At 43.2% G+C, this 13,423-nt stretch overlaps 1 protein-coding gene and 1 long non-coding RNA gene across 3 annotated transcripts in view; one reads left to right on the top strand and one right to left on the bottom strand.

Annotated features, from left to right (window-relative positions):
* The window catches only part of ADSS2 (adenylosuccinate synthase 2), a 66,869-nt gene that overhangs the window by 22,835 nt on the left and 30,611 nt on the right, over nt 1–13,423 (bottom strand). Inside the window, exon 3 of one of the 2 annotated variants that reach the window (XM_035321685.1) lies at nt 13,119–13,313. In XM_035321685.1, coding sequence (XP_035177576.1) covers nt 13,119–13,286 — 168 coding nt within the window. In that variant the 5' untranslated portion in view covers nt 13,287–13,313. Of the gene's footprint in view, nt 1–13,118; nt 13,418–13,423 lie in introns of those variants that run through there. The other variant, XM_035321684.1, reaches the window with a different exon arrangement.
* LOC118164276 overlaps nt 12,087–13,423 on the top strand; it is a 30,342-nt gene continuing 29,005 nt past the window's right edge. The window contains exon 1 of the long non-coding RNA XR_004749403.1: nt 12,087–12,384. This is a non-coding gene — a long non-coding RNA (uncharacterized LOC118164276). The remainder of the gene's footprint in view (nt 12,385–13,423) is intronic.

Here is a 13,423-nt window from a genome sequence, read left to right as displayed (position 1 = left end):
TATGCTGTCAAGTAGTGAATCTAGAGGTACCTAAGACAATCGTGGTTTTCCCAAGTTACAGGAGAGCACTTACACCAACTAGCACTCAGCGTTCCTACCTTTTTTCATTACCATGAAGCATGAGAGTATTAACAGATTTATTAAACTGTAAAATAACATCCAAAAAACAAAAGGAGCCTGTGTCCAAGTCTCAAAGAGGGTCAGGATAGGCTTATGAAACTAAAAAAGATTGCAAAATAGTTACCAAATATCCCCCGTTCTCATTTGCTGTACTTCTGAAAATCAGCTTACACTCTCTTGTGACCAAATCGTTTGTGCAAGAGAAGGTTACACACAAAACAGTCCTGTTTGCTGTAACCACAGGAATATTTAGAGGCATCTTGCACATAAAGTGCTTTGTTCAAGGAAAGACAATGGAAAGATGTAATATTCCAAGCCTTTTTTCAGTGCAAGACAAACTGAAGAAAGGCATTATATGAAAAGAAGAAAGAAATATGAAATATTAAGCCATGGAATTATAAGCCTGAGATACTTCACAGTAGTTTATAACAGAAGATCTTTGCTAAGCAACAGACTCAAAAGCTATTCACTACTTCTTTAAAAAGCACAAAAACAATACATAAAGCCATACAACTGGCATGACAATAAAGAATATTCTTAGCTATCAAACCTCTCTTCAAGTATATAAACATATATTCTATGGGTAAATGTCATCTCAGTGAGGTCAGCAATGAAACTTCTCATAATTTCAGCATTATTTGAGGACTATACACCAGTCGCATCTCCTTTGGAAACAGAGGGAAGCCTTATAAACTTTCACCCAAAGTGGAAATGAATTTGTAACACATTACAGAGTTTTCCCATTTACTACGCAGTACCCTGAACGAGTTGTAAAGATTTCTGGACCCAGATGGCTTTCCCTGCAAGTGATCTGACTTAACCAGAGAAGGCCAAATGCTCCATCCACATCATACAAAACACACCAATTGCATAAACAAAGCAAGCCATTCAAGGTTATTCTTTTAAGAAAATAATGAAAGTTCAGGAATAATCTTCCTCCCATCCTCTCGGCTCAACAATAACTGTTAAGAAAGATTTTGCAGTCCACCACCTCTGCCATTGTACCTTTGATTAACATGGCAAATAGATCATTTATAACTGTTTTCTAAACGCAACGCTGATACTCCTGTGCTACTGCAAGTTATTCCAACAGTAGTGACATTTAATGTTTTGCTTCTCAAGTTACTTTTAAATAATAGCTTTCTAGCAACAAGAACATGAAAAAGAAAAAAAAAAAAGGCAACTGTAGATCATGATTACTGATAAATTCTCAGTCTCTTCTAAGTTTGCCAAGCTACTGCCATTCAGACATGCTAACAGAAAGTCCAGTGGCCAGCCTGGTGGAGCAGGGTGTTCAGCAGGGAGACACAGAGCGTGTAAATCATCAGAACAAAGCTGCTGGGTTTTGGTGTTGTCCAGACTTTTCCCGAGCACTGCTGCATGATGTCAAGATACACAGAGGTGTGTTGTTTCTGTGCTCATTTAAAAATACCCTGACATAGTGGCTGACAGAATTAAAATGGCATTTTACCCTTTAAACCCCGAACTACGTGTACAGCACAGCTCATACCTCATCGAGAAGCAAGCTGGTTACCCAAGTGATATGAACTTCAGCATCTTTGCTATTAGCAGATATGCTTTAAGGGATTTTGCTAGAAACTAAAGCAAAAAAAACTCAGCACTGCATGTGATGAATCACCACTTGACTACACTCAAGGCCATACTCAAGGTTTCCTAATGCCTGTTTTCAGCTTATACTCAAATTTCAATCTCAGAATACAGTTGTTTGTATTATGACAATGCCTGCAACATGAAAAGATTTGATCCCAGAAGTGCTATTGTTATCAGTTGCCTGGTAGAACAATTGATAGGTAGGACTATCTGGTCAGTCCACATCCTGCTTTGGGCATCATTCCATCAAATTCTTTCATTTCTTTAAATATTTTTAATTTCAAACTGCATTTCAGGAGAACACAACAAAGGCAGCATTCAATTGAGTCTTCAAAATGTTGATTTACAGGTAAGCCCTAACCTAATGCTGCAGTGCAACTACACAGTTACACAATTAGGAATTGTAGTATATTAAGAGAATGACTCACACTACACTAAAAGTAAAGTACTAGTAAAGTGTACCCATGCTGTGTGCTCAGATATTGCACAACACAGCTGGGACAAACATTTCTCATTACAAAAACCTGAACTCAGAGTTCTAGTGGCAAAGAGGGTTGTTGAGTTTTGGGTTTGGTGCGTTTAGGATTTTCCTTGGTGGAAGTTTCCCTACCCCTAGCCCCCAACCCAGAAACTGCTGATAACACCAACATCTTCACAACTATTGCCTCTGGGATTAATTCAAGGTAGAAACAGATGAAGTCACTTCTGGCACTGGTCCTTTCCATCCCTATTTCTCACTCTTCCTCCCCCACCATGCTAATCCAAAAGGGATCAGTTAGATCATTCAAGCTAACACTCCTCTGATTAAAATATTTAAACATTAATGAATAACTCCTAACTGGGTTTAACTAATAGTGAAAATAAATTACACGGTTTATGCCCAAATAAATTTCAATACAGCATATGAAGCTTTGCCAGAGGGAAATAAAGACACAGAAGTCATTTCTTGAGGTTGGCAGCACTTTTTGATTAACTGCGTACAGTGATTTGTCTACCATATCTTGGTCACCTGAGTTCCCAAACTGGGACAATGTTCTCCCAGCCCCAGGAAAACTGCAACACCTACCTTGGGCCAACACAGACAGAGAGAAAGCCCAGAAGGTGTTCTTGCTCTGTGTGGACCACACCACGTGCACGTGACAGCAGCTCCTTTACCCTCCCTCCCTGCACTACGGCACGGTTCCTTGAGCTGAGCCAGGCAGAAGCACCACAGCCAACGTACTCACCTACTGGGGCACAGCAACCCTGGCTTTATACCGATAGATGGACTGCAGAAAAGGCTTGAGGAGAGAAAAAGAAGACTTCTTATACATGGGAGGTACAGTAAGGCACCAGCAACACTCTGAGCATCATACTTAACGGGGATGCTTCCTTCCCATTCTGCAGAAAGGTGGCACTGGGAGCCCCTCTGGAAGCTGGAATGCAGGCTGTGGAAAATGCCAGGCAGCCAAGGCAGAGCTGGCTTTGCCAGAGTAAAGAAAGAATATCACATGGATATAAAAAAAGAAAGACAACAGAAAATAGAGAATCGGGAAGAAATAGCATGACATACCAAGGAACACCTAACAGACACTGAAATATCTCTCTAGGTTACTACTAGGCTAGTCAGGTAAGAATATAAGCGAACTTCTCCTAATAAAGCTTACTGAAAAGTCAGAGATTTTTATTTATTTGTCTATCTCTATCAATGCACAGCACTGCATATTTTTGGCATACTCCGAGGTTTCCAAAATTTGATTTTCAGAAGTCAGCAATCTTCTTGGCATTGTGAGGAAGGCTAACAAAAAAAAAGCATTCAGTATGTTTGTCCTCTCTCCTTTCCTTGCACTATTTTTCCCCCTCACATCTTTTAACTCAGTATTTGGAACAGCTCTCTCTCCTCCCATTACAGATTCATTGGTGCCGAAAGGATCAGCCCTTACAGATTCATTGGTGCCGAAAGGATCAGCCCTTTCAGCAAGCAGCCCAAAGCTTTACCAAATTACAAAGAACATTAAATTGCATCTCGAACAGGATTTCTTCAACTTGTCAACTGCAGTGACCATGGACTTTGCATTATAGTTTTGCTATTTCTTAATTTTTGATTTTTCCTTGTAATCCATACCTACTACCACCGCTGCTCCCCAAGATTAGCTTCACGACTGGTTTGCTGTTGTCCAGTTGCTGCCAGCACTTCTGTGAGCAATTCCAACAGGAATTGCCACCAGGTGACACTGAACTTTTGTGCTGAGGATGGGGGAAAACACGAGCTTGCTCACAGAGAAAGGTGAACTGAACATCTCTTTTTTTCTCCCCCAACAATATGTTTGACCAGTTTACACAGCTGTGAAGATGGGGATCAGAGAAATAGCTCTTTAATCATAGCTTTAATGCAAAACCAAAATCAAAACAAACAAAAACACCCTCAGCTATGAAAGCTCCTTATCAGTATTCCTTTAAAAGTAGGGTTTTTAAACATCTATGCAAATCCAGCTCAAAAGGGTGCCAATTGGATCAGAAAGGAGAAGTTTCTATTTATTTGGAGATGCAGAGCAAAAGTCATGAACAAGCATCAACCTACACATTTCAGTGTACGGATTTAGTTTGGGGACTTTTTAGTTTGATGCTGTTGGATGAACAATTTAAAATCCTGTCAAGACCCAGTAGCCTTTTTTTTTTCCTTTTGTGATAATACGACTATTAAATTATGCTATTATTTTAGACTATTTTATTTCATTTAGTAGAAATGGAATAGTGAACATAAGATTAGGCTTAAAATCACTATCCAATCTATAATATTCAAGCAAAACCTGTTGTTGTAAGATAACTAAGTGCGTAAGCTTTTTAAAAAGGCATTGTTCCAATGTCACTAGCACAGTATGCTTAAATCACCTTCTTGAAAAAGCGTATGATCCCTGGCCACCAGCTGGTAATCCTGAAATATCCAAGCTATTCAGCATGGAGAACAGCTAAGTATACAGGAATCTGATGGAAAGGTGCACACTAACAGACACATTATCACACCAGTACCGTTGGAATGACAGCAGTCACAATAACAAAACCCCTTATTTACCTCATTTCCAGAAGCCTCATTCCAAAAAACATTGCCTATGAAACAATTTTTCAGAAGTATTCCTTTCAGAGCAGTACGCTGCCCAGAGATATTTAAAAACAAAAAAAAAAAAGAAGGGGGAGAGGGGAAGGGAGTGCCTCCAACCTGCTGAAGAAGATTAAGTAGCCTAAAAATCCTTCTCAGTGTAAGCACCACACCCAAGAATCTGCATCCACGTATTCCACACAGATAAGTTGGTCGGTGCTACGCACCAGGCCAGGCGCTGTTATGAATACACCTATCCTGGCCAACCTGAACAGGATCGGTTACACGTGCACAGAGGGGGGATACGATAGCAAAGGCAGCTACATGTATTGTACATCTGGGAGCCATTTGATAAACATGCTTAGGAAACACCCTGCTTGCAATAGTGTTGTATGCCTGGAGATACTAATTTTGAAGGGAAATGTCATTATCTGCTAGCTGACGTTTTACTGGAAACAAACCTGAATTTTCAATAAATCAAACAAGTGACTGCCGCTAGCCAAAAACCACTCACAAAGCACTGGAAGGCAGTACTTACCGCAAGCAGCACACACACATCAGTACCAGTACCGTATCATAATCAAGACAGTAACACTAGAAAATATATTGAAGATAAATCAACAGTATCAAAGAGGACTACATTTCAAACATGCTGACTGAACTGTATTTCTCACAGGACATCTATGGCAATTTTAAGGTAAATTATTTCAGCGTTTCCCCTGCCTATGCAAAATGACTCGCTTTCTCATACATTCTAGCTATCGTTTTTAAATGTCTTAACTGTTAGTTAAAATATTTGGGGTAAAGAACTAAACAGAGTTTGGGATGATGTCAATATACATACCTGACTACAGTTTCATGAATTTTTCCTTAGCTCTGAAGAATAAAACCAACTTTTAGGACACTTTGAAAGGCATATTCTAGAACCAAACTGGTAAACTTAACGAACGTACCAACAATCTCTAAGCAAAAGGGTCTGCTCACTTTGAGCCTTCCTCTTGGGCAAGAGCTCCTCAGCTCATTACATTCCATCCGTACGTAACAGCTTCCAAATGTACAAAGCACAGAGAAGGAGCTCTCATAATAATACCCAACAGACATGTTTTCCCCTGGAATTGGACTGCTGTACTGGCCAGAAGATCCCAAGGAACTGAGCTGATAATCCTTGTATGTTGAGCTGACTCAGTGGACAAATAAGGACCAATTATTTGGGGGAGAGTAATTAGAATATAATTTAACAAGTTAAATTAACAAAACAGCAATGATTTATATCTGCCTTCAGAAAGTCTAATTGACAACTGCTTCACCAGTCTCGGCATCATGACCTTTATTGTCAGGATTAAAGAGATGTTCTTAGATAAAACAATTATTTTCTTGCTGAATTGAAATAATGCAAGAAAGTTCATCAGCTAAGACTTCAGGTTTACTGTGCTATATCAACCACTACCAAAACTCAGCTAAAGGAATACTGAAGTTGAAATAAACCACCGTTTGTTGGGTGTTCATTTTTCTCCTGTATTTTTGTTGTTGTTGTTTGTTTGCTAAATAAGCAGGTACAAACACAGTGTTTCCTAAGAAGTCATTATTTAGCTTTCCCTATATATACTTCAACAATAATAATATTCACCAAGGACATAAAAAAAATGAAACTGAAACAGTATAATGTCTGCTAACGTAAGAGCTCCTCTGAAGCCAAGTGAAGCCAGCCATTGAGAAGCACAGAATCTCATTTTCTGAAAAGACTGAAAATTATATCAAGCCATATTCAAAGGCTTACAGGAAAATCCTGAAGTAGAACTTTTCTCGGATGAGCTTGCCCAGGGAAGTCCCTCGCTCCTGGCTTTACAGCCAACCTCGCTGACTTACCTGAAAACCACCCACAGGACTTTACTTCCAGTTTATGAGAGAAGGATCTTCAGCTCCTCTATTTTCCTGGTATACTGGACTCTTCTAGGAAAAAGGCACACTCTTACTCTGTCACTCACTGAAGACCCTCACTCCAAAGATTAAGAGGTTCATTCTAGCTTTACACAGTTTTGTTTTTTTTCCTTTGAAGTGCGGCCTAATAGGAAACATTAATGTACCAACCCAGATAACCAGCAACACCAAAAAGGAAAGCGGTGTTGCTTGTTCACAAACTGAAAGCAAAATACGATTTCTCTTAAAGAAATAGACAATGCCTTTTAAAGCCTTGGTGTTGAGCACCAAGAATAAAAGGAAATTTGTGCTAGCCAAGAAAGTCTAAGCTTAAGTATAAGGCATGTTTCAGTATACACCAGGAGAATATGCACTGCAGGAACAAAGAAAAAAAAAACACACATTTTTAAAACTGAGATGGAGGAACAATGTCATATCCTTCCCCATTTTAGATCTACATAAACTCAAAATACACATTTAGTTTCCAGCACATACCTTCACGAGTCAAAGCAGCCTAGACATTAGTAGAGTAACCAGAGTACTTCAATCTGCTACGAACAAATGAGGACAGGAGAGCAGTTCTCGATGCCTTGCCAACACCAGCACCCTCAGAATTGCCTGGCCTGTGTTGCTGCAACTTTACCTAACGGTTGTGAATGGCTCTCTGTACTGATATTAAACTCAGAATTATTTAAAGCAGCTCTGAAATACCACGATATGCACTTCAGAGACCCCACAAGCCTATGATGACAATCACTGGCTTTTCTTATGACACAGTAATGCCAAAACCAGGATGCCCCCGGGTAGAGCAAAGAAGTCTTTCAAGTTATCTCCTCTAGAACATAAATTAGTTGTCTAGATTAAAGCGATGTTATCTTATGCCTCCATTAAGAAAGATGTCATACGCTCCCCTCAAGCTCTCCCTGTTGGAGGGGTGTGTACATGGGCAAGCATATATATATATATATTTACATTTGACTTTTATTGCTACCACATTCCAGCATTAACTTTCAGCTTGGGGCAACCGCTGTTGTTTTTGAGCTAGTAATGCAAGTGACTGCCAAGTCGGGCAAGAAGCAAGTCAATGTTGCTTTGGCATCATAGGGTTGTAAACACTTTCCTTTAACTCTTAGATGGAAAGCCAAAAATAGATTAAAAGAAAGGATACTACCACTACTTACAATATATATATATATATATATATGTATTCCCTTCCTGCCGCTATCAGCTTCTTGGAATGCTGAGAACACCTCTAGAAAGCTGATCGGGGTCTGTCTGATCCTTAACCTCCACTACATACCCTAACAAAACATAACTGGCAATCACTAAGCTGTTGCTTCTCATTTCAAACCATGTTGCCAAAAATCTAGCTTGAGCTTCGGATTGCCAACCACATCTCCTTTAAGGAAAAAAAAAAAAAAAAAAAACAGCACCAAGGTGCAGATAACAGATTCACTGCCTCACATCTCTGATGTTTGTGATTAATTTCTTGCCTTTTTACCCCCTCCCAAAAAAACAGATGTGTGGTTATCAAACCGTACTATATAACCTACTCCTGGATTTCAATATAAACAACATTCAGCATCTGGCAATTTTCTTTGCTGGTATTTATGCCAATCAACTCATGTTTGTAAGATCTGAACCTAGTTCAAGCAGCCATCACATTACAAGCTTAACTTTTAAACTTCCTGAAAGTTTGGCCAGACTTCAGAAGTTTCTGAATATGTAGTACAAGAACTAGTGCATCAGAACAAGATCAAGAGCGTGGTTTGAGGCAAATATGACAGCCTACACACAGTCTTATTTGTTAGAAGAAAACAGGCAACTGTTTAAAAGAGAACATTATTTTTACTTAAGTCCAGCCCAAGTTGCTTCTACTCATCTCAGAGAACTCCATGTGTTTCTCTGCGTTGACACAACTAGCTCTGAGGAACTGCTGCAGGAACACAGTATTCAGAAGACTCTTCAGAGCTAGCTTCAGCTTGGTTTCACCTGATTGGGAAAACCTTACGTTGTTGCAATGCCTTACATGGTCGAAGTAGGGAACAGATGCCATTATGCAAATCCTCATTCAGGTCCAGAATAAAGACCAATCTATCCCTAAGAGATAAAAGACCTAGTGAGGCACACTGATAAAGAACAAGAAAAATGCTGAAAGCACAGCCCAGTGCTATGTTGCTTCAGTGCACAATTTAAAAAACACCACCTTTTTCTACATCTCACAGCAACAGAGTTAAGAAGGAATATGAGAAACAAAAAGTGACTTTGGGAATATTTACAGAGAACATCTTCCAGATGTGGGGGGTGGTATGGGAAAAATAAAAAATGTATTTGAAGTTTCACTAAGCTGCTATAGAGGACTGCATCTGAACCAACCAAATGAAAACAGAAAGATGTAACAACAGCAAGAGGGAAAGAACATTAACCAACCAGCGGATCGAGGTGCAATTTGTTCCTTTGTACTGTTAAGATCTCCTGTAACGGCACAAACTTTATGAATGGGGAAATGAGGTTTCAGCTGCCCTCCTGTGAGAAACTGACAGGGTTTCAGTGCTTGCCACAACCAGAGGTCACCTGCCAGGGATGCTCCAAGCCGGTCCGTGCAGCGTGTGACTCACTCATGCGGCAGGCTCATCCCGCTGACCTCCCTCTCCTCACCAGCACGCATCACTGGCACGCTGCCGGCCGCTGCAAGGTCCACAAGCACACCCAGCGCTTCAACGAAACGGGAGCTCCAGCTGGACGTCACGTATCGAACGCCTGACCAGCTGAAAAAGCACCAACTGCTATAGATAGCTATCGATCCTGCTATTCCCAGCCCCGCGCCGCCTGACTGAAACACCTCTTCAGAGGAGAGTATTTAGAAAAATAAAAACCTGGGTTCAGTGGATGGAAAACACAAAGATCATTTTTTTTCTTGTTTTTTAAGTGGATATATATAGACAAGTGATATGGGGGCATCAGGTCTGAGGTCTTAAGCAGTCAACTGATCAGTGGCAACTGCTTAACCCCAAGAACCTGCACGCTGAAAACTTCTCTCTTGCTGCTTTGTAATTGCCATGCATCAAGTGATGAGCAGTGGCATTTCTACACAAACTTCTCTGAGGGAGGATAAGGGAGGATTAAGAATCCACACACTGCAGTAACTGCACATTAGTGGTCTGGGGGTAAGAACTGCTCTGCGTGCTGTGGGGCCACACAACGATGGGAAGTGAACAGGCAGCCAACACTGAAATCAGCTGTTCTGAAGTAGTCGTAAGGGGTACAATAGGACTGAAGGAGCAGAAAAAATAGGATTCTTTAGCACAGCGAGCATGGCTTAATAATAATTAAAGACTTCAAAATCCCATTCACCTGTGCGAGTTATGTGCTCTGAATAAATCAGGTACCTCCAGTACTAAGAAAAGACAACGACCAACAAGTCGGCTGATGAAATGGGTGAACGAGGACTGAATCGTGCAATGAAGACAGCATGGTTCTTTTGCTGTACTGTACACAGTGGTACAGGGGGCAGGAGTATTAATGTAAGAGATATAGTGTATTTTTTGTACTGTCTTTGTTTGGATAAAATGATTACCTAAAATCATTTGCTTGCATTAATTTGCCATTCCCATATCCATTAACAAATGAAATTTTAGTAATTAAATTCCCTTATTCGGTTTCATTTTGAAATGTAGGAAGTCCTTGAATCAGAACAAGATATGTTTTCCTTTAACTTTCCATTACCCATGGAATTGATAAAAATACAATGTATGCTTTTAGAAATTGCCAGGTTTGAGAGCAGCAAGGCTAACTGCTTACTAAGAGGAAACTATGTCCATAAAAAACACTAAAGCATGGTTTTTCTGGCAACTTCTCCTGAATCTCAAACCAATTCTTGCTCTATTCTACTGTCGGGACTACAATTTACGTGATACCAGGTAAACAGACTTTGCTCTGCAAGCCACTGAAGCCCAAATGTAGCTTAAGTGCACAAGTCTCACAGATGTATTTGCTTTATCAAAAGCATCATTTTACCAGATACCTCTTAGGAGTAAATTAAGACCAATTCAAACATAACAGTGGAAGAACCAGCACATATTATGCCTGTTGTGTAGACACGTCTTTATTAAATGCTTCTGAACCCTCTGTCCTAGCAGTGCCCTCACGAAACAATCCTAGTTGCCGGTGCAGCTCCATGCACTCAGCCGCTGGACACGTCTTAATTTGAGCTTGGTCTGCAAGGTCAGTTGTTGCTGAAACCACAATACTAAGTTTGATAAATGCAAGTCTGTCTCCTGACAAGGAAGTCCATATTCTTTCTCTGAGCACAAGAGTACTTTCAACAACCTCCAAACTTAAGATAAAGTTTGGGGGCGCTGTCTGGAAGAAGTACAGCCATAATACAGCTTATGACCAGAGACACTGGTTTGCCTACTTGTACCTCTTCCAGATGCCACAGTCAGCCAGCCAAACAAATGACTGAAGAAGTCATTAGGACACCTGATAGCCAGGAGACAAGAGGGTACAGCCACTGATGTCAGAGTACAACTTCTTGCAATGCCTTTCTTTACAGGTGTTGTAAAAGTAAACAGTAAACAATTGTCAGTTCTGGGACAGGACTGTTTTTATGGGCTGCGTCTGCACAGAACCAGGCACAACTAGAAAACCACAACAGAGTTCCCAGAATTTCAATGCGAATATCATGCAGTTTTCTAAGACATCTTAAGCTCTGCTACAACTTACAAAGTCCTTCAAGGAAATAGTTGTATTAACACACTTTCCATAGGAACATATTTGGTCTCAACCACAGGTATTCTAGCAACCCTGTGGCATGATAAACAGAAAGAACCATCTCAGAATGAACGGAGTATAACAGTGAGATAAGAATCAGAAGTATGGACTGCAGCAATCCAACAGTAGCAAGGGGCAGGCTGCATTGCAATCGTCCTTTATGGACTTGTACTGATATGAAAAGCACAAGAGTCATTTTCACACTCTTGCTTACCAGCAGTAACAAAACCATCAAGGGTATTCTTGCACAACACAGAGCAAGATAAGTTAATAGCTCAGTGCCACCTGAGAACATTCCTATTTTCCCTCCCATTCTAAGATAGGGTTCTTTGTGCTTACCTTGTCCAGGGTTCCTCTTTTCAATAGGCTCCTCTGAGCCAAGTAAAATCAGTTTGTTTACTAAAAGAGTAAAAAGTAAATCCAACCAAAAAAAAAAATAGTTCCCTGCCATTTGGGTGAGTTAAATCAACTTAGCAGAAGCAGTCAAGTGCAAGAGTGAGCACATGGGAGGAGGCCCAGAGAACAGGAGGCCCATCAACAGGAAACGGAAGAAAGGAGGGGGGAAAAAAAAACCTCTTTCCTTGCAGCAGCAACAAGCAGTTAGAAATGGCAGGACTGGCCACGAAATTCAAGCCTGAGATAACATCACAGCTTTGCCCTTTTCTTGATTCGGTTGAGCTGAGTGGGAAGAAGTAACAAAGGAATTACATCCCCAGCACACGCAAAAGCTCAGCCCGCCTCCCCAAACCGCACGCCTTGGCGCTGAGCCTCGGCACTCACCTAGGCGCCTCCATGTTTCGGGGACAAACTGAGTCACCCCGGTCGGTAACCCTCACCGCCAGGCAGCCACGCCACAGCACCACAGCTGGTTTTATTTCTTCAACAAGGTACGTGAGAAAAAGCCATTCATTCGCAAAACCAGCTGCCTGAGGGTATGTCTCCTCACTTGCAAAATTAAAGTCTCTGAAGTTTTTGATTTCCTGGCTCTGGAACTGACTCAGCTCTGACTGCCCCAGCGCTGTGCACGGTTCTCGCTGGGTATCAGGAGGCTTGCAGCGTTCGGGGCACAGCGCCCCGTTCCCGTTCAGGTGGGGTTCCGTCCGTGCGGTTACCGGCAGCGCGCAGGTAACGAAACTCGTCCCCGCGCGGGGCGGGCGCTGGGGGCTGCCGTACCGCCAGCTCCGGGAGGAACCCCGGCACATGGCTCCGCTTCGCGCTGCGGGACCGCGCGGGGTTACCGCACGGGGAACCGACAGCCTCCCCTCGGACCGACGCTGGGCTGCTGCAGGCGTTCAGGGGTACCCCGCTCGCCGGACAGACTCACTTTTTGGGGGGCTGAGCTGTTTTTTGCCCTCCTGCTGGAGGAAGCCCCCCCGAGGGCAGGTTTCGGGGGGCTCCCCCGTGGCTATGCCGGCCGGGGGGCGATGCTGCGGGCACCGCCGCCGTCCCCGTCCCGTCCCCGGCGGCTCCCAGACAAAGGGCGGGCGGGCGGCAGCGCCCCGGGCACGCCGCTGCTGCCGGCCGCGGCGCCTCGGGGAGACAAAGGCAGCGCTGCGGGGCCCGAGGGGACCGCCGGGCCGTGTGTCCCCCCCCCCGCCCGGCCCCGGTGTCGCCTCCTCACCTGGCACCTGCAGACGATGTCGGCGTCCTGCGCCAGCAGGTCCACCACCTTGCCTTTGCCCTCGTCGCCCCACTGGGCGCCCAGCACCACCGTCACCTTGTTGCCGAGGGGCCGGGCGGCGCCCCCGCCGTTGGGCACGGCGGCCGCCGGGGCGCCCTGCTCCGCCATGGCCCGCGCTGCCCGCTCCGGCTCCGGCTCCTGCGGCTCCTGCGGCTGCCGCGGGGCTCCGGGCACATGCGGCAGCGCGCGGCGGCCCCGCTTCCCCCGCCTCCTCCCGGCCGCGCCGCGGTGCCGCTGCCGCATCC

The sequence above is a fragment of the Oxyura jamaicensis genome, chromosome 3 (genome assembly GCF_011077185.1).
Source record: "Oxyura jamaicensis isolate SHBP4307 breed ruddy duck chromosome 3, BPBGC_Ojam_1.0, whole genome shotgun sequence".
Lineage (NCBI taxonomy): Eukaryota > Metazoa > Chordata > Aves > Anseriformes > Anatidae > Oxyura > Oxyura jamaicensis.
The sequence above is the reverse complement of the archived record's forward strand: the minus strand, read 5'-3'. Positions and strand labels throughout refer to the sequence as shown.